The sequence below is a fragment of the Palaemon carinicauda genome, chromosome 38 (genome assembly GCF_036898095.1).
Source record: "Palaemon carinicauda isolate YSFRI2023 chromosome 38, ASM3689809v2, whole genome shotgun sequence".
Lineage (NCBI taxonomy): Eukaryota > Metazoa > Arthropoda > Malacostraca > Decapoda > Palaemonidae > Palaemon > Palaemon carinicauda.
The window spans coordinates 29,125,731-29,147,971 of record NC_090762.1 but is presented as its reverse complement, the minus strand read 5'-3'; the positions used below and the strand labels follow the sequence as shown (position 1 = coordinate 29,147,971).

Here is a 22,241-nt window from a genome sequence, read left to right as displayed (position 1 = left end):
ACGACAAAGAGTAGTCTCCCATTTTCGCGGCATCCCATTATACTGTACCTCCAATGGGATATAACAAATGCAATTTCTCTCATCTTATTTTCGGTTGAACTATCCCAATGCTTTTGCCAATTGATATAAATAGAATTCTTAATTGCAGGTAAAATGTTATTTTGATTATAAAATAAATTTTTGAATATACTTACCCGGTGATTATATAGCTGCAACTCTGTTGCTCGACAGACAACTCTACGGAAAAAAACTCGCCAGCGATCGCTACACAGGTTGCGGGTGTGCCCAACAGCGCCATCTGTCGACCAGATACCCAGCTCTCAATGTAAACATAGACTCAATTTTCTCCTCGTCCCACTGCGTCTCTATTGGGGAGGAAGGGAGGGTCATTTAATTTATAATCACCGGGTAAGTATATTCAAAAATTTATTTTATAATCAAAATAACATTTTTCAATATTTAACTTAGCCGGTGATTATATAGCTGATTCACACCCAGGATGGTGGGTAGAGACCAGTAATATATGTTTACACTTTTATGAGCTAAGAGTTTTTTTATTTCATTTTAGAAGTTATCAAAATAACAAAAACAAAATAAATAGGTACCTGGTAAGGAAGTCGACTTGAACAATTACTCTGCCTTTTAAGTACGTCTTCCTTATGGAGCCTCGCGATCCTCTTAGGATGCTGATCGACCCCTAGGATCTGAAGTATCAAGGGTTGCAACCCATACAACAGGACCTCATCAAACCCCTAATCTAGGCGCTCTCCAGAAATGACTTTGACCACCCGCCAAATCAACCAGGATGCGAAAGGCTTCTTAGCCTTCCGGACAACCCATAAAAAAAACAACATTTCAAGAGACAGATTAAAAGGATAAGGAATTAGGGAATTGTAGTGGTTGAGCCCTCACCCACTACTGCACTCGCTGCTACGAATGGTCCCAGTGTGTAGCAGTTCTTGTAAAGAGACTGGACATCTTTCAAGTAAAATGACGCGAACACTGACTTGCTTCTCCAATAGGTTGCGTCCATTATACTTTGCAGAGATATATTTTGCTTAAAGGCCACGGAAGTTGTTACAGCTCTAACTTCGTGCGTCTTCACCTTAAGCAAAGTTCGGTCTTCCTCACTCAGATGTGAATGAGCTTCTCGTATTAACAATCTGATAAAGTCTGACCAAGCATTCTTTGACATAGGCAAGGATGGTTTCTTAACTGAACACCATAAAGCTTCAGATTGGCCTTGTAAAGGTTTAGTACGCTTTAAATAGAACTTAAGAGCTCTAACAGGGCATAAGACTCTTTCTAGTTCATTGCCTACGATCTCCGATAAGCTGGGGATATCGAAAGATTTAGGCCAAGGCCGAGAAGGCAGCTCATTTTTGGCTAGAAAACCAAGTTATAGCGAACAAGTGGCTTTTTCTGACGAAAATCCGATGTTCTTGCTGAAGGCATGAATCTCACTGACTCTTTTAGTGGAGGCTAAGCATACCAGGAAAAGAGTCTTAAGAGTGAGATCTTTCAGGGAGGCTGATTGTAACGGCTCCAACCTGTCTGACATGAGGAATCTTAGTACCACGTCTAAATTCCATCCAGGGGTAGCCAAACGACGCTCCTTGGTGGTCTCAAAAGACTTAAGGAGGTCTTGCAGATCTTTATGTTTGGAAAGATCTAAGCCTCTATGCCGGAAGACCGATGCCAACATGCTTCTGTAGCCTTTGATAGTGGGAGCTGAAAGGGATCGTCTTTTTCTCAGGTATAAGAGAAAAACAGCTATTTGAGCTACAGAGGTACTGGTCGAGGATACAGAAACTGACTTGCACCAGTCTCGGAAGACTTCCCACTTCGATTGGTAGACTCTAATGGAAGACGCTCTCCTTGCTCTAGCAATCGCACTGGCTGCTTCCTTCGAAAAGCCTCTAGCTCTCGAGAGTCTTTCGATAGTCTGAAGGCAGTCAGACGAAGAGCGTGGAGGCTTTGGAGTACCTTCTTTACATGTGGCTGACATAGAAGGTCTACCCTTAGAGGAAGACTACTGGGAACGTCTACTAACCATCGAAGTATCTCGGTGAACCATTCTCTCGCGGGCCAGAGGGAAGCAACTAACGTCAACCTTGTCCCTTCGTGAGAGGCGAACTTCTGCAGTACCTTGTTGACAATCTTGAACGGTGGGAATGCGTAGAGATCCAGATGTGACCAATCTAGGAGGAAAGCATCTATATGTATTGCTGCTGGGTCCGGGACTGGAGAGCAATAGATTGGAAGCCTCTTGGTCAGCGAGGTTGCAAAGAGATCTATGGATGGTTTTACCCCAAGTGGCCCAAAGTCTCTTGCACACATCCTTGTGGAGGGTCCATTCGGTTGGAATTACTTGCCCTTTCCGACTGAGACAATCTGCTATGACGTTCAAGTCGCCTTGGATGAACCTCGTTACTAGGGAGATGTCTTGACCTTTTGACCAGATGAGCAGGTCCCTTGCGATCTCGTACAACGTCAGTGAGTGGGTACCTCCTTGTTTGGAGATGTACGCCAAGGCCGTGGTGATGTCCGAGTTAACTTCCACCACTTTGCCTCGAAGGAGAGACTTGAAGCTTTTCAAGGCCAGATGTACTGCCAACAGCTCCTTGCAGTTGATATGCATGCTCCTGTGACTCGAGTTCCACAGTCCTGAGCATTCCCGACCGTCTAGTGTCGCGCCCCAGCCCACGTCCGATGCGTCCGAGAAGAGAACATGGTTGGGAGTCTGAACAGCCAGGGGAAGACCCTCTCTTAGGTTGATATTGTCCTTCCACCAAGTCAGACAAGACTTTATCTTTTCGGAAACCGGGATCGAGACCGCTTCTAGCGTCTTGTCCTTTTTCCAGTGAAAAGCTAGATGGTATTGAAGAGGACGGAGGTGTAGTCTTCCTAGTGACACAAATTGTTCCACGGATGACAGCGTCCCTACCAGACTCATCCACAGCCTGACTGAGCAGCGTTCCTTCTTCAGCATCTTCTGGATGGATAGCAGGGCTTGATCTATTCTGGGGGCTGATCGTCTTGTTGTTCAGCAACGTCTTCATCAGAGGGTTCCTCATCCGAAAACTGATGAGGAAACGGCAACGGAGTGGGCAACGTCTGGCTCGCTGAGTCCGGTCGCACTGGTGCATGCGTGACGGAGCCGGACGCAACATCATGGAACTGCTGCACAGTCTGTGAACTGTCAACAACCATGGGTGCGCGAGGAAGCACAGCGTCAACCCGAGACTGTCTAGACCGTCTGGGTTGTGCAGTCAACACCCTACCGGGTTGCTGAGGTTGACGCACTGCGTCAAAACAAGTCACCTCTGCTGGTTGTTGAACGTCCTGAACGTCAACAACCACCTCCGAGCGTCGCTTAATGTCAACGTGCGGCTGGCAACCCACACTGGGTCGCATCGGTGGAGGAACCACCTCAACTGGCAGACGCGAGTAGGTTACCTCAGCGTCAACAGGGCGCACAACCGACCGGTTGGAAGGTTGTTGGCCAGAAGGTTCGGTAGCAACCTTCTCCGCATTAAAGTCCTCTATCAAGGACGCAAGCTTGGACTGCATGTCTTGCAGCAAAGCCCATTTAGGGTCTACGGGAGCAGGTGCGGCAACAGACGGGGTTAGCGACTGAGGCGGTACCGCTTACCATCCCTGAAAGCCTTGTTATGCATGACATAATTGTACAGCAAAACTTCAAAGGCTCGAAAACAGCTGTGAAGTTGACCTGCAAAAAACTTGGAGCGTCTCCTGGCCAGGCGCCAGGGAGAGTCTACGAGAATTGAGAAGTCTATCTGGGCAGAGGCATGAACTCCCAAGCCGAGAACTTCTCTCGTGTCATATCAGACTCTCGTTCTATAAACCAGTTTAAAAGAAGGGAAAGCAAAGGCTGTATCCCCCAAACTCCTCCTGGTGAAAACCCAGTCGCCTAGCCAACGTAAAGCTCTCTAGGAGAGCGAGAGAGCACTAGCTTAAAAACAACGGCTTCGAAGTAGCTAGGCCTAGAGTAAGCTCTGACGTTTAGGCGAACGAGGAGCAGCAGTTACAAAAAGATCCGGACAAAGATCCTTAAAAAAATCATCATGATTTAATTAAAGTCCATAGGGGGCTAAGCAGCTTTAGGCTCCTCTCCATCTGACAGAGTCCTCAAGGGAATATCAGTAGGAGGGGGAACAGCAACTTCCTCATCTACAGGAACCTTGTCCAATAAAAGCTGAGTCTCAAGCAAGGGAGAGACCTACCGTGGTGGCAATGCTTTACAAGCAGAGTCCACACTCACTGGTGCATTAGTAGCGGACCAGAACGCAACGTCATGTAACTGCTTGACAGTCTGTGAACTGTCAACAACTGAACTGTCAACCACAACAGGTGCGTGAGGACACACAGCGTCCACTCGAGACTGCTTTGACTGCCTAGACTGAGCAGTCAAAACAACTCTAGAATGCGGAGGTTGACGCACAGCGTCAAAACAAGTCAACTCCGATTGTTAGTGAACGTCTTGAACGTCAACAGGAGCATCAGCAAGTGGCCTAACGTCCAAATGCGGCTGAAAAACCACACGAGACCTCATCGAGTGTGGTTCTAAACAACCTGACTGACGTGACTAAGCTACGCCAACGTCAACAGTAAGCACAAAGGAACGTTAGGTTGGCTGAAAGCCAGGATATCGATGAGATAAACGGCTAGACTCAACGGACTAATCGGCAGAATAGTCTTCCATAAGGGAGGCAAGCATATACTGCATGTCTTGCCATACTACCCAATAAGGATCAACAGAAATGGTTGTGGTAAGAGACGAGGGTAACGTCTGTGACCGCAACACTTTGCCAACAAAAAAAGACTCTCGGAGTCTGTGTTACGCTTTTGTTAGGCGGCGAGCAGTTATCCGATGACTGCATAGGGTCAGAGCTGTCCTAATGGTTGTAACCAGGACGCTGGACCTGTCCTGAAAGGACTGACTTTCGCTTAAGGGCTTCGAAACCTTGTGACAGGTTTCTTATGCGAAAAGCCTTCGGATGACGAGGAGAAACAACGTCTCTCTCGTCTTATGGTAGGGGAGATCTTGGTAAGATACACCCGATACCATAGAGGGAAAACGTCTGTTCGTTGATCAAGGCCTCTCGAACCCATAAGTCGTTTGACATTACTTCTCCCCTGGGCTTGGGAGCATGCAAGAGGTCCCGGACTAGGTGAACGACAGGCACGAACAGACGAACCCTCGGACGCAACACTGTAACACTTTGCGCATATCACTTTATCACTTCGATTTTAAGTTTTGCACTTATTTCACTGAAATCGAAACTTTTACTGATTTTTACCTGAAACACGCAATTCTACCCTTCATTAAAAGGTAGTAATTGCGAAATCAGTCGTATAATGCAAGCTCATTAATACCAGCAAAAAAACAGAAAACATATTTTAAGATAAAAAAATCAGTGGCTGGGAAAGAGACTAAACACTAGTTCATATAAACTACGTTTTCAATCTCTCACCGCACATAGCCTGGGGACGAGAATAAAAAACTAAAAACGTTTTATCCTTCCTCCCCGTACAGCGACTAGGGACGAGAGTAACTCGAGAACAACGTTACCCGCTTGAACGGAACGTTTTCTCTCCTCTCTCTCCCTCCGTCTCTATCTCTCTCTCTCTTTCTCTCTTGATTTCGCACCTAAGAGAAGAGCCCAATTATATTTCGTCAAAAAAAACATGTTATTTGACTAAAGGAAAAAACTGAAAGGTTTTTCAAATAAAAATTTCCTTTAAAATAGAATTTAAAACATTTAAGCTAAGAAAGAATGAACAAAACGTCAGAATCGATTTACTCTTACTGCAAAGTGAAACCGTGATACACTCTCTCTCTATCGTAACGATAGAGCGCATGTTGAACGTCCTGAACGTCAACAACTGCGTAGTATAAATAAACTAAACGTTAGTTCATCTTTGAAAACAGTACGAAGACTATCAAAGAAATTCTTTCATAAAATATTACATTTAAAAAGTTTTAAATCCTTAGCTCTTTAAAAGCTAATTACGATATAAAGGGCTCTACGTTGATTAACTTCGGTTTCCAAGTTAGTACCGCCTACTCTCAGGAAAGGTCGCATATAAACAAAACATTAAAATTTATTTTTATATGTTTATAATAAATGGAAAGTTAATCGAAGAGGCCTAATAAAGGCGGAGAGATATAAAATATATAGAGGAAAATCTATAACGTGATAAGATAATTACTAAAAGCCTAAACACACTTCCGTCTAAGGGAAGGGTCGGCCATTTAAAAGTGAAAGAAAGTCCATACTCTCTTTGTCACCATAATTAAATCTATCCAAAACGAGTTCAAGATTTAAGATGAAGATAAAACACCTGCATAGCGAAAGCTCAACACTAGAATATAGTACTTCACCAAATAGATGTGAAAAACTCCAGTTTAGCAACAGCGAGTAAAGTACGTCTTGTCGACACCTCGACAGAGAGAAAATTGAGTCTTTGTTTACATTGAGAGCTGGGTATCTGGTCGACAGATGGCGCTGTTGGGCACACCCGCAACCTGTGTAGCGATCGCTGGCGAGTTTTTTCCGTAGAGTTGTCTGTCGAGCAACAGAGTTGCAGCTATATAATCACCGGCTAAGTTAAATATTGAAAAAAATCATTACAGAGAATGGGATACCTTCTTGGTAGCAACTCAGCTACAGCACTCTTTGCCAGTGAATCTGCTTCATTTCCACACACACCTACGTGTGCTGGAACCCAGTAATATTGAACTGTTATACCTTTTAGGCCAATAATTAAAAGCCCCTCTAGAATCTTTAAAACTAGAGGGTTACTAGAATTAAACCTTGAAAGTAACTTAACTGAATTTAGCTTAATTTCTTCTAACTTTTTATTCTTTTTTCAATAGTTGTTGTACTTCGGTCGTAATGGCGTGCCAACTCACTCATACGGACACCACGTTCATGTTTCTTGATAATTTCATGCTTAATGTCTATTGTCATCATAAATTTTTTCATCTCACTGCTAACCTTACCACTTGCTTTCTTAGGACCCATCACTTATTACAAAGAATACTCATAAATACAATGGAAATCACGTAAATAACGCAAACACAAAAATTATAACTGTACAAAATAGGAACATCTGACAAGTGGGTGCATTGGCAACAGATCTCTATTAGTATACAGTACTGTAGGAACATCTGACAAGTGGGTGCATTGGCGACAGATCTCTATTAGTATACAGTACTGTACTTATCACAGAAGTTATGCATACAGGTCTGGAGTGTCCTATATGATTTTCATGTCAAACGCTTAAGTGTCCTATCAATATCTTCTGCTTCTTTTGGAAGGGTAGTTAGGGTAAAAGGCTCTTTCTCAGATGACTGTTGAGGCAGTTGTGCTACCCTTCCACATCATTGTACTTTGTCCCAACATTTTGCTTGTAAATATTCCAGCTAGCGAGGGGAATGATAGTGGATGTGATCCATTTGTTACGAATGTAAGCAACAAGAGTAATAAAGTTAGGTGTAAGGCCAGTCAGCATGATGGAATCATATACACTATTTGTATTCGGAAGTAACCTCATTTGGCTGGTTTGAATTGTTTGGAATTATTTTTCAGCCATTGATTCGAAGAATGCTATTACATAGTGCTTGCATGAGAGTTGGGGCGCGCTAGGGCGCATCAACTTCCCCTTGAGTAAATGTGCACCAACTTAAGAGAGCGAATAGACTTAGGGCAGATTGTCACTGGGACAGATTGACCAGCCAACGTCAACATTAAGTTATCATACCACTAAACAATTAGTTTAATTTTAAATTGGTAAAACTGCTTTCATGCAGAAACAAATATTTCTGTCTGCAAAGGAGATAATACAGTATTCAAATTCTAAACACTTATTAAATATTTTAAAACAGATAGAGCTTAAATAATAATGATTTGATTATAGATTGACTAAAAATTAGCTAGCCATGAAGTCTGTGTAATTTAATAGTTTAACCACAATAAAACTAGACACTTACCTGTATACTTGAGAAAATTTCAATTTTTGCCAGCAAGTTGCAAAATCTCTAAATCTCCAGCCATTTTCCTTTACAAACATTTCGATCAAATTTGAAATATCTAAAAGATATCCCTGTGCAATATACCAGTTACCTGTAAGAAATAAAACATGATTTTCAAAGTTTCATATAAAAAGTGTAATTTATTACTACTATTAAAAACATTAGTAGAAAAATGTAATGAAAACAATAAATTTTAAGTTTTGTACTTTTTCTAGCTATGCAAACCTTTCCTCCCTTAAAATAGAAAAAATTTTTTGCAAAACTGAGCCCTCCAATTTGTTAACAAGATAGTTAACCAGAAGGTGGTGTGCTCAGGTAAGTAGCTCTCCACACCACCCCGTTGTAGACTTCACTTTTGACTTACGGCTCAGGACTGAGAGAGATAGTTAAGGCTGAAAGTTTAACATTGACGGACACAGGTTTGCATAACTAGGAAGAATACACATTATAATTAGCTAAGCAGTTTTTGAAGAAAGAAAGAGAAAAACTGAGGACTTTACAACCAATTGCCTGGTCAGCATCTCTACAGTGCAATTTACACCTGGCAATATTAACTATCTGTACATCAGTTAAGCCTATTCAATTACGTATTCACCTAAAAACACTAAACCACTTGTAGTTGCCACCACAAAGTGTAACACACAGCATGTTTAGTGTTTCAAGTGTTTGTTTATATGACAGCAGTGTCCCCAAATATTTTTTCATCACATTCTAGTAAAGAAGTAAAAATTCTGGTAATATTTCCAAATTCCTTATGTAGACATTTTCATATAAAGTTAATTATTGATCAAATAAAGCATTCTCTAAAAATCCCATTTGGTGGAATAATTTTGTTGCTCTGTGTGACTCAAGATCTAGTTACTTTTCTACTAACAGTGAGATGCTTTACCAAAGTAGAGATCAACAAATATCTGTTTGTTAAGGTTAAGGTTAAGGTGACTGGTTTCAGTTCCGGTTCAATCAGAATAGATGCTCACTAGAACGTCAGCCGGGCAAGCCCAACCCCCCACTGTGGTGCCCTACCACAGCAGTAGCCTCCCCAGTAAACAGCTTAAACTCACGGTCCTGGGCGGGGATCGATCTCACTGTATTATTTTGGAAATTGGGCAATAAAAGATATTATCAAAATATTGCTGTTACAAAATATCCCCAAAAGTGTGAGATAATACATAAATATTGCATAAATAACTAAAATATCCTAGCATCATCTCCTAGGATGCCATTAGTTGGTGTGTTTGTTTAGATGGCATTGGTGAGTCATCAGCTAATTACCAAAAGAAACAAAAATCTTGTTACCTTCATTAAATAAAATATAGTAACAAAATAAATATATTCATTACATACGAATGATAATTGTAGGCTTATATGTTGTCTGGTGAGTGTGAGTGGTTGTATGTCATTACTAGGGTGTTTAAGGGTTGCCAAACTCTCATATACAATTGTATCTTAAGGAAATATGGTATTTTAATACTTATTTGTTATTATGTGTATACACAAATTTCATTCTTTCAAACAGGAAAATTCACTAACTGGCAGGCCGGAAGTCCTTCTATGACCGAACTGACTGGTTATTTTTCTCACTTGGAATTGTCAGTCTACCCGATCCCGTACTGGAGCAAATGAGATTACTCGAACAATCCATATCTGTCCATAATAGGGATATATAGGCTGATAAGGCCTGGCTTTTACAAGATTGGTATGTGGTTAAAGGAGGGATTCTTTCTTTGAAGAAGGCAGTAAAAAAATTATGTAACTGGGGTATGATGATTATAGCAACATATTTTGCCATTTCCTTCCTCATCAAGGGAAGATACTTCTTAAGATTTTAAAGAATGAAGCTCAAAACTGTAGTTGACTAGCATCAAGTCACATCCAGAAAGTAACTGTACGATCGCTTCATCCCCAAGAGAGGGTAACGAAAAATGCAGGAAAAGAACCAGTCATTTTACCTTCCATCCCACATTTACATCTCTGCATTACCCTCATCAGGATGCTTCCTGTCCAGTGCAGGAGTTGGCCTGGCTATGCAACTACCTGAGCAGCTACCCCATGATTAAGAACAAAAGTGTCGAGGGACTTGTGGGTACAGTAAACTGTACAGTACTCCCATAGGTAAAAAGCCGTGAAGGTTGTATGGAGTCTTCAAATACCAGCCTTTAATACCTGGCTGACAGCAAGATCCCTCTTGAAGTTTAGGGTACAACATATACCCATGACTTCTTGAGCCTTGGTCCTGGCTGGTTCTTTGACCTTCTTGGTTTATGCCGTACAGATAGTCCAATTAAGCCAAAAAGAGACCGTGTTCCTTGACACCTCTTTCTTGGTTGTGTCAGTGTTGAGAAGGTGCTGAAACACATGATTGAGGTGACGGGTCCTCATCATAGAGCACTGCAGAGATCTGACAGGGAACAAAAGCACTTCCTCTTGATTGCCATCTGTTGCTTCACACAGAGAGGGGATAGAGACGATAATCTTGAACCTTGGGCCATGAATCGCAGGATTCTGAGTTCGACCACAAACTCACAAGAGATGTCCTTCCAACACTCAGTGTGAGTGAATAAAAAAGAAAGAATGAATGAATGATTGGTAATTATCAGGCATCATAAAATCAATAGTCATTGATGCTGATCGGAGTATGATTAATAAAGAATTATTAACCTATGAATGACGAAAAATCTAAAATTTCATGTATCACTTAAAAACGAGTAAGAAGGGCAGCTTCCACTACAGGCATAAAAATACCACTGGCATCATACCAAAAGTCTTCTCCAAGAATCTTTGTGAGTATATACCTGCCATCCTCACTACAAGCTTCAAAGAGTAATTGTTCTTTGATATCCACAAGACTTAGACATTCAATCATTAAATGCCTAACAGTCATGGGAACCAAACATTCATCAGACAAGGTTTGGCCCCAGCGAGTTATCAAGAACTCATCTGTTAAACATGTGTGCCCAATTCTAGGGCAATAAGAGGGCAGTTTCCTCTCTTCTAGTTATAATGAAATATTTCCATGGAGGTATAGCTTTTGTGATCTTCATCTTATTCTGAGCCACAAAATTTCCGTAATGTTGCTAATCATCACCGAGATTTTTTATCAGGCAAAAATTCACTGCATGAAAGAAGATACCCTCCTTTGCAAGCTTCACCTGCTGGATAACCACTATTATCTGAGTTTTAATGACAGTCTCGAGCTCGTGCTGAATCAATTTCCCTACTTAAAGGACAAAGGTTTTAGGCTGTGTAGAAACAAATATTTTCTAAACATAAGGGTATAATAAATCAAAAGCATAAGAAAATAAAAAAAACGGACAGGAGATGCACAATAGTTGATATTAGTTATAATACGACTAATGAATAAAATTATGTTATTTTCATTAGTAAAATAAATTTTTGAATATACTTACCCGATAATCATGTAGCTGTCAACTCTGTTGCCGACAGAAATCTACGGTCGGGATACGCCAGCGATCGCTATACAGGTGGGGGTGAACACAACAGCGCCATCTGTGGTCAGGTACTCCAGTACTTCTTGTCAACACCACCTCAATTTTTTCCTCGGTCCACTGGTTCTCTATGGGGAGGAAGGGTGGGTCAATTAAATCATGATTATCGGGTAAGTATATTCAAAAATTTATTTTACTAATGAAAATAACATTTTTCAATATTAATCTTACCCGATAATCATGTAGCTGATTCACACCCAGGGTGGTGGGTGGAGACCAGCATATATGTTAACAAAGAAGCTAAGTATCCCGTATTTTATTTTATTAGTTATTCAAAAATAACATAAAATAAATAAGTACCTGGTAAGGAAGACGACTTGAACCATTACTCTGCCTTTATTAAGTACGTCTTCCTTACTGAGCGTAGCGGTCATCTTAGGATGCTGAACGACTCTTAGGTGCTGAAGTATAAAGGGCTGCAACCCATACTAAAGGACCTCATCACAACCTTTAACCTCGGCGCTTCTCAAGAAAGAATTGACCACCCGCCAAATCAACAAGGATGTGGAAGGCTTCTTAGCCGACCGTACAACCCATAAAAAGTATTCAAGAGAAAGGTTAAAAGGGTTATGGGATTATGGGAATGTAGTGGCTGAGCCCCCGCCTACTACTGCATTCGTTGCTACGAATGGTCCCAGGGTGTAGCAGTTCTCGTAAAGAGACTGGACATCTTTGAGATAGAATGATGCGAACACTGACTTGCTTCTCCAATAGGTTGCATCCATAACACTCTGCAGAGAACGGTTCTGTTTGAAGGCCACTGAAGTAGCCACAGCTCTCACTTCATGTGTCCTTACCTTCAGCAAAGCAAGGTCTTCTTCCTTCAGATGAGAATGTGCTTCCCTAATCAGGAGCCTGAATAGGTAAGAAACTGAGTTCTTAGACCTTGGAAGAGAAGGCTTCTTGATATCACACCATAAGGCTTCTGATTGTCCTCGTAAAGGTTATGACCTTTTTAGATAGTACCTAAGAGCTCTAACTGGGCAAAGTACTCTCTCCAGTTCGTCCCCCACCAAGTTGGACAGGCTTGGGATCTCGAACGACTTAGGCCAAGGACGTGAAGGAAGCTCGTTTAGCAAAAAAGAAAAAAACCGAGCTGCAAGGAACATGTAGCCGTTTCAGATGTGAAAACTATGTTCCTGCTGAAGGCGTGGATCTCACTTACTCTTTTAGCTGTTGTCAAGCACACGAGGAAAAGAGTTTTTAATGTGAGGTCCTTAAAAGAGGCTGATTGGAGAGGTTCAAATCTTGATGACATAAGGAACCTTAGGACCACGTCTAGATTCCAGCCTGGAGTGGACAACCGACGTTCCTTTGAGGTCTCAAAAGACCTAAGGAGGTCCTGTAGATCTTTGTTGGTGGAAAGATCCAAGCCTGTGTGGCGGAAAACCGCTGCCAACATACTTCTGTAACCCTTAATCGTAGGAGCTGAAAGGGATCTTACGTTCCTTAGATGTAACAGGAAGTCAGCAATCTGGGTTACAGTGGTACTGGTTGAGGAAACTGCATTGGCCTTGTACCAGCTTCGGAAGACTTCCCCTTTAGACTGATAGACTCTGAGAGTGGATGTCCTCCTTGCTCTGGCAATCGCTCTGGCTGCCTCCTTCGAAAAGCCCCTAGCCCTTGAGAGTCTTTCGAAAGTCTGAAGGCAGTCAGACGAAGAGCGTGGAGGTTTGGGTGTACCTTCTTTACGTGAGGTAGACGTAGAAGGTCCACTCCTAGAGGAAGAGTCCTGGGAATGTCGACCAGCCATTGCAGTACCTCTATGAACCATTCTCTCGCGGGCCAGAGCGGAGCCAACCAACGTCAGCCGTGTCCCTTTGCGAGAGGCGAACTTCTGAAGTACCCTGTTGACAATCTTGAACGGCGGGAATGCATACAGGTCGAGATGGGACCAATCCAGCAGAAAAGCATCCACGTGAACTGCTGCTGGGTCTGGAATCGGAGAACAATACAACGGGAGCCTCTAGGTTATCGAGGTAGCGAACAGATGTATGGTTGGCTGACCCCACAGGGCCCAAAGTCTGCTGCAAACATTCTTGTGAAGGGTCCACTCTGTGGGGATGACCTGACCCTTCCGGCTAAGGCGATCTGCCATGACATTCATATCGCCCTGAATGAACCTCGTTACCAGCGTGAGCTTTCGATCTTTTGACCAGATGAGGAGGTCCCTTGCGATCTAGAACAACTTCCACGAATGAGAGTCCCTACCTGCTTGGAGATGTAAGCCAAGGCTGTGGTGTTGTCAGAGTCCACCTCCACCACCTTGTTAAGCTGGAGGGACTTGAAGTTTATCAAGGCCAGATGAACCGCCAACAGCTCCTTGCAATAGATGTGAAGTGTCCTTAGCTCCTGATTCCATGTTCCCGAGCATTCCTGTCCGTCCAAAGTCGCACCCCAGCCCGTGTCTGATGCGTCAGAGAAGAGACGGCGGTCGGGTTTCTGAACAGCCAAAGGTAGACTTCCTTGAGAAGAAAGCTGTTCTTTCACCACGTGAGAGTGGACCTCCTCTCTTCGGAAACAGGAACTGAGACCGTCTCTAGCGTCATGTCCTTTATCCAGTGAGCCGCTAGATGATACTGAAGGGGGAGGAGGTGGCGTCTCCCTAACTCGATGAACAGGGCCAGCGATGAAAGTGTCCCTGTTAGACTCATCCACTACCTGACTGAGCATCGGTTCCTTCTCAGCTTGCTCTGGATGCATTCTAGGGCTTAGTAGATCCTTGGGGCCGACGGAAAAGCCAGAAAAGCTCGACTCTGAAGATCCATACCCAGGTAGACAATGGTCTGGGATGGGACGAGCTGGGACTCCTCAAAATTGACCAGGAGGCCCAGTTCCTTGGTCAGATCCATAGTCCATCTGAGAATCTCCAGACAGCGACGACTTGTGGGAGCTCTTAAAAGCTAGTCGTCTGACGGAGCCGGACACAAGATCATGGTACTGCTGCACAGTCTGTGAACTGTCAACCATGGGGAAGCGAGGAAGTACAGCGACAACCCGAAGCTGTCTAGACTGTCTGGGTCGTACAGACAACTCCTTATCGGGTTGCTGAGGTTGCCGCACTGCGTCACAACAAGTCACTTCTGCTGGTTGTTGAACGTCTTCCCAGTGACACACTGACTCCGTAAACAAAAAAAAAAATCCTCTAACAAGGACTAAGCTTGGACTGCATGTCTTGCAACAAAGCTCAAGGTCTATGGGAGCAGGTGTGGTAACAGACGGGGTTAGCGACTGAAGTGGAACCATTACCCTCCCTGGAAGCATGTTATGCTTAAATAAAAGTCCATAGGAGGCTAAGCAGCTAAAGGCTCCTCTCCAAATGACAGAGTCCTCAAGGGAATATCAGAAGGAGGGAGAATAGCACTTTCTCATCTACAGGAACCATATCCGAGAAAAGCTAAGTTCTCTCAGTGAGGGTTTCACTGGTGCAAAAGCAGCAGACTAGAAGGCAACGTTATGAAACTGCTTGACAGTCTAGTGAGTTGGCAACAACCAAAGATGTGTGACTGAGGAGCATGCGGTAAGGTATGCAGAGCATGCTGTATGCAGAGCATGCTGTATGTAGAGCATGCTGTAAGGTAAGCAGAGCATGTTGCATGGCGTGCGGCTTATGCTGCATGGGATGAGGCTCATGCTGCATGGGATGAGGCTCATGCTGCATGGTATGAGGCTCATGCTGCATGGGATGAGGCTCATGCTGCAAGGGATGAGGCTCATGCCGCATGCGTTGAGGAGGATGCTGCAAGGGATGAGGCTCATGCCGCATGCGTTGAGGAGGATGCCGCATAGTATGAGGCTCCTGCCTCATGGGTTGAGGCGGTTGCCGCATAGCATGAGGCTCCTGCCTCATGGTTTGAGGAGGATGCCGCATAGCATGAGGCTCCTCATAGCATGAGACTCCTGCCTCATGGGTTGAGGAGGATGCCGCATAGCATGAGGCTCCTGCCTCATGGGTTGAGGAGGATGCCGCATAGCATGAGGCTCCTGCCTCATGGGTTGAGGAGGATGCCGCATAGCATGAGGCTCCTGCCTCATGGGTAGAGGAGGTTGCCGCATAGCAGCCTCATGGGTTGAGGAGGATGCCGCATAGCATGAGGCTCCTCATAGCATGAGGTCCCTGCCTCATGGGTTGAGGAGGATGCCGCATAGCATGAGGCTCCTCATAGCATGAGGCTCCTGCCTCATGGGTTGAGGAGGATGCCGCATAGCATGAGGCTCCTGCCTCATGGTTTGAGGAGGATGCCGCATAGCATGAGGCTCCTCATAGCATGAGGCTCCTGCCTCATGGTTAGAGGAGGTTGCCGCATAGCATGAGGTTCCTGCCTCAAGAGTTGCGTCTGCCTCAAGGGTTGAGGAGGTAGCTGCGCAGAGAGAGGCTCTTGCCTCAAGAGTTGAGGCTCTTGCCTCAAGAGTTGAGGTTCTTGCCTCAAGAGTTGAGGTTCTTGCCTCAAGAGTTGAGGTTCTTGCCTCAAGAGTTGAGGCTCTTGCCTCAAGAGTTGAGGTTCTTGCCTCAAGAGTTGAGGCTCTTGCCTCAAGAGTTGAGGCTCTTGCCTCAAGAGTTGAGGTTCTTGCCTCAAGAGTTGAGGCTCTTGCCTCAAGAGTTGAGGTTCTTGCCTCAAGAGTTGAGGTTCTTGCCTCAAGAGTTGAGGTTCTTGCCTCAAGAGTTGAGGCTCTTGCCTCATGAGTTGAGGTTCTTGCCTCAAGAGTTGAGGTTCTTGCCTCAAGAGTTGAGGCTCCTGCCTCAAGGGTTGAGGAGGTTGCCGCATAGCAAGAGGCTCCTGCCTCAAGGAAAGTGGAGGTTGCTGCATAGCGCTGGTACCTGGCAACTCCCAATGCGGCAGCTCACGCATGGAGGCAGGAGGAGCCTCAACATCATACGTCTGGCAGGGTGGACTGCGCAGAGGTGGAGGAGCGCTCGCAGGAGGAGGTGTGCTAACCTTCTCTGCCTGAAACTCCTGCATCAACACCGCAAGCTGAGACTGCATTGTCTGCAGCATAGACCACTAGAGTCTAAGAAAGACAACAACAAACGGAGCTACTGTCCGTTGAGACTGAGGGTCTAAAACAGCTGGTGCGGCAACAGACGGAGTTACTGCCTGTTGCGGTACCACCTTGCCTCTCTGGGAGGTGTGCAGTTGTCGTACTGCAGCAAGTCCGAACTGACCCAGTGCTAATGGCTCCGCCTAGGAGTTGGACTTGCGCGGAAGGGACCGACTTGCACTTAAAAGCTGCAAGATTTGGTCCATGGTTTCTGCGAGAAACCTCTTCCGCAGACGAGGAATAAATGGGCTCTCTCGTCTTTGTGTGAGTGGGGTGATCACGTCGGCTACGTGAGTTGGTTACACCCGAAACCACGGAGGGAAACGTCTGTTCGTCGATCAAGGCCTGATGAACCCATAAGTCCTTCGACGTTACTTCTCCCCTGGGCTTGGGAGCTTGTAAGAGGTCCCAGACTAGGCGAACAACTGGCACGAACAGACGAACCCTCGAACGCAACACTATAACACTTTGCGCTTATCACTTTATCACTTTTGATTTTCTGTTTGCACTTATTTCACTGAACTCGAAACTTTAAGTGGTTTGTACCTGAAACACGCAATTCTATCCTTCATTAAAAGTTAGTCATTGCGAAAACAGTATTACAATGTAACAGAAAAACATAATGAAAGATAAATAATTCAGTGGCTGGAAAAGAGACTAAACACTAGATCAAATAAACTACGTTTAAAATCTCTCACCGCAAAAGCCTGGGAACAAGAATAAAACTCTAGAAACGTTTACCTTCTTCCCCTAAAGAGACTAGGGAGAAGAGCAAAAACAATAACAACGTTACCCGCTTGAACGAAACGTTTATCCTCCTCTCTCTCCCTCCGTCTCTATCTCTCTCTCTCTCTCTTGACTTAGAACCTGAGAGATGAGCCCCATTATATATATCGTTTAAACATATTATTGTTAAAGGAAAAAAATTGAAAGATTTCCCAAATAAAAAGTTCCTTTATTAGAATTAAAACCATTTAAGCTAAGAAAGAATGAACGAAACGCTAGAATCGGTTTACTCTTACTGCAACGTGACACCGTGAATACTCTCTCTCTATCGTAACGATAGAGCGCAAGTTGAACGTTCTGAACGTCAACAACTGCAGAGACAAAACAAAACGTTAGTTCAACTTTGAAAACAGTACGAGACTATCAAAGAAATTCTTTCAAAAACATTAAAATAGCATAATATGTTAACAGGTAAAAACGAAATGACGGGCTCAATGTTAATTAACTTCGGTTCCAAGAAAAGACCGCCTACTATTAGGAAAGGTCGAATATAAACAAATATAAAAATTAATTTTAATAAGTTTATAATAAAAGGAAGTTAATCGAAGAGGCCTATAAAAGGCGGAGAGATATAAAATAAATCTATAACTTTTGTTAAGCAAAATTAAGAAAGAGAGTCTATACTCTCTTCGACACCAACACTTCCGTCTAAGAGAAGGGTCGGCCATTAAAAGTGAAAGAGAGTTCATACTCTCTTCGTCACCAAAATTAAATCAAAAATTAAATCAAATTAATTCCAAAAACTTGCTAAGCTAATGATAAAGCTTCCTGAATAGCGAAGGCTAAACTCTAGAGCAAATACATCACCAAATCGTGAGCAATAACTCCAGAATCAACAGCGTATCCATGTAGGTCTAGCCGGAGGCACGACAGAGGAAAAATTGAGGTGGTGTTGACAAGAAGTACTGGAGTACCTGACCACAGATGGCGCTGTTGTGTTCACCCCCACCTGTATAGCGATCGCTGGCGTATCCCGACCGTAGATTTCTGTCGGCAACAGAGTTGACAGCTACATGATTATCGGGCAAGATTAATATTGAAAAAACTAAATTACTGTACAGCATATCAAAAAGAACAATGCTGTAACTTATCAAAGGTAATTTGTGGGTGAATTTCAAAATGACATGAAAAGTTGGTAAAATAATCCCAAAAAACACATACCTGTCACCGAATAAGGTTCCCCGTAACGTTTCCTCCTTCTCCGTATTTTTATCAAGCCACCCTCTTCATCTTCTGTGGCAGTCATATCCTCTTCTCCAGTTGCATCATTATCAAGGCCATCTGACAAGGTTTTTTCCCGCTGAATACGAATTTTACGTTTCTTTTGTTTGGTTTTACGGCCTTTGGATGGCGACAACAACGGCATATCTGGGCCACTCTCATTCTGAGAGTCACCATCTTCTGTTTTTGTTGACTTTCCCATTTCCTTTTTATTTCTATGCGGACTCTTCACCTTTTTAGTTGGCGACACTGTAGGCGATGTTTGTACTTTGGTAGCTGGTTTAGATTCTACAAATTTTAGTTGTGTTTTCTTTTTACTTTTGTTCTTGGATTCAAAAGAAAATTGTAGTTTCTCATAATTTTCATCCAAACTATTCTCATCATCTTCATCAAAACATGAAAATGACACTCTCAAGTTTTTTTTACGTTCCTCTTTTGCTTTTTCTTTTTCTCGAACATACGGATCTTCATCTTTAGATGGCAAGTATTCATCCTCGGAAAAATCTGGTTCAATATCATCATCTGATTCACTCATGAAAGCTACTACATATTCTTCTGATTTCTTCATTTTTCTCCTTCCTCGAGTCTTCTTTAGAATGACTTCTTCTTTAGGAGGCAAAGGTTCGCAAGCCACGTCACTATGTTCTCTTACTGGAGATTTTTTCAGGGAGCTTTTCTTGACAGCTGCTTTCGCTCCAACAACTTTAGTATCCTTTTTGTTCTTTGTTAGAGCGGAGGGACTGCTTGTTTTTTTTGCTACAGCCTTGTTTTTATTTGGCTTAGTTTCCTTTGAAGCTTTCTTTGGAGAGCTTACTTCCTTATTCTTTAATGTTGTTTTCCTTTTCCTTGATGTACATACTGGAGGGGTTTCAGTCTCTTCTTTAACTGGGGTATCATCTACACCATTTTGGTTGAATGGTGTGCATATGATTTTGAGAGACATAGCAGGCTGTGTTTTTACTGGCATTTCTTCATTCAGACTTCCATGAGTTTTACTAACGTCCCCTGATATTGCTCCATGGTTACAGTCTAGGTCTGGAGCTGTAACCTCTTTGGCCACTGTTGGGTTTTTGGCTTTCTTTTTTGCATTGCACTTCTTTGCAGCAGAGGCAGCCTTTGGAGTTGCAGCTTTTGGGGTTGCAACTTTTTTTGGTAATGTTTTCTTTTTAGGATCTGATGGCTTTCTTCTTTTATTGGACGTAGACACATTTGGAAAATCATCTACTTCAATAGGAGTTCCCCGTTTCCTTGTATTTTTTGCATTCCTTTTGGGCTTCCCATTTACATTTAATGATTTTTGTCCCCTTTCTTTTCTTAAATTTTCTGCTTTACCATTTATGGATGGAACTATTTCCTTCTCACAGTATTTCACTGCTTCAAATTTTTTCTCAGCCTCATTAACATTTCTTTTACGAGGAGTTGCTTGTTTGCGACGACCAGGGCTTACCGTGAGGATATCAGGCGATTTTTTTGCTACACCAGCATTATCCTCTGGGAAAACAGGTGCATCAGGGCCATGAAATTTACCTTCAGACTTTAGTTTAGGCATATTTTCCTTGTTGCAGTGTCCAATAACATCTGTTTTCTTTATGTGATTACCCTCTGATATATCTTTTTTATCTAAATTCGGGTTATCTATCAAACCACAATTATCATCCTTCTGACACGGACTTCCAAAACTCACAACCTTTTTGACATTTTGTTCTCCATTCAATGGATCTTTCATGTGATTTTCATTGTTTTTTGAATAGCAGCCTTCATCGGGGATCTCGGAATCTCTAGCTATATTGGAGTTTTTACCACAGTTTTCTGACATAGTTGGCTTGACAATTTCTAGTTTCAAAAACCATTAGTTCTGAAATGTAAAATGCTTTGTTATGTTCATTGCTTTCAGAGAAATATTCTTGAGTATAAATAAAATTAATGATATCATTTAGTCAGACAGTAAAGAAGTAACCACTAAACAACTTAAAATATATAGACAAATATTATGAAACAAACCTTGTTTTAACCTGCTCCAGTAAAAAAGTTGTATCAAGTTTGAACTATTAAGTTCCACTAAATCAACTGTTTCATTGGGATATTACATAACGGATTTTGAGCAAAGCGAAAAATCTATTTTTGGGTGAGATGGCCATGTCGTCCTGATGGAAGATTCCTTTAGGCAGCTTTCTAAGGGATATTTGGCTACAGTGATACTCCCAGAGAATTAACTACAGGTTTCCAAAATTCTGATTCCTGGCGCGAGTATCCTTAATATAACTTTTAAGGATATCGCATAATATCGGGGGGAAGAGTGGCGAAATTGAAAGGGAGCCGCTATCGTGGTTACCCGGTGGATCCCCTCCCCATACTACCCCGGTGAACTATTCCTTGTTGCAATTAAGCATGGATAGCCGCAGATAGAGTAGTTTCGGGTGGGGTCTTTGTTACATATATGTATACTCTTTTTAGAAAGGAGGGAGGGTCCATCAGGACGACATGGCCATCTCACCCAAAACTAAATTTTTCGTTTTGCTCAAAATCCGTTTTTTGGGCTCAGCCATGTCGTCCGGATGGAAGTTTACCAGAGAATTACTTGAAAGTACTATATCTGTGGGTTTGTGTAAGTGCCCTTAATTTGAATGAGTTCCTTATATGGTCTCCTAGACCTTTATATAAGACATTACCGTTAATTGTCATATCCACTAAGCTTGGAACTAGCTTAGGGCTTCCTGCCCCTTGCAGGGAAAGTGTTGATTTAGACTACAATGATTCAAAGTTTGTCTCCATAGGGACGGACGGTCAATCTTAGAGATTACTCTTTATCCCTTGGAAATCTGTACTCTGATTTCAAGTTGGGCCCTTCTGAGGCTTAATAAAAACACTAGTATGTTTTATTCGTCTGTTACCGAGATAGCTGCAATAAGACGCAAATACGTTCAGTATTTTACCTTGTAGCTAAATTATTAATTTTAGTTACAATCAGGTATGAGTCTGATCCGGCATTGAAAACACATCACGGTCCATATTTTCTCCTTTTGAGAAAATATGTAATTTCATAGAAATGATGCCACTCAATAGATATGCGAAACCAAATCTGACTGATCTGTACAGATTTTGGAAAAGCATGAACACCATGACGCAAATGTTCACTCGGCACTGGTGTTATCAGTCAGATATGCACCTATGTGGAACAGTGTGTTAATCATAGTTATGATTTGCACTTGAGGGTAAATGTACCCATGCACCCGATGCACTGGAAAGTCCCAAAGCAGTTCACTGTTTGTCGCAGGCTTAGACGACGGGTTCTTTAGAACTACCCGCCGCCACCACAAAATGTCTTATCTTATGTACTTGCTTCGAATAGTGTTGGAAGAAGTTCCATGAAGAAGATATTTTCTTAGGATCATGAACTGCGGGTGAGCTGTCAGGATCCGCTCTGCGAATAAGTAAGTGAGCACTGCTCTCAGTTATTTTTAGGGAAAGATTTCTTTACCCTAAGGTATCACCTCGGAAGAGCTGTCCTTCCTTGAAGTCTGAAGTTCTACGAAGATAGACCTTAAGATCCCCTAATGGGCATAGGGAGACATTTTCCTTTAGTGGGCAGATTCTCCAAGGACCCCACCTTTGGTGGGCAGCCCGTT

The 22,241-nt window shown here is 42.9% G+C and overlaps 1 protein-coding gene across 2 annotated transcripts in view; it reads right to left on the bottom strand.

Moving 5' to 3' along the window:
- LOC137630515 (uncharacterized) overlaps positions 1-22,241 on the bottom strand; it is a 155,328-nt gene that overhangs the window by 64,954 nt on the left and 68,133 nt on the right. For both annotated transcript variants that reach the window (XM_068362023.1, XM_068362024.1), the window contains exons 3-4: positions 18,556-20,470; positions 8,021-8,153 (exon numbers count right to left, since the gene is read on the bottom strand). In XM_068362023.1, the coding sequence (XP_068218124.1) occupies positions 8,021-8,153; positions 18,556-20,431 (2,009 nt within the window). In that variant the 5' untranslated portion in view covers positions 20,432-20,470. The remainder of the gene's footprint in view (positions 1-8,020; positions 8,154-18,555; positions 20,471-22,241) is intronic.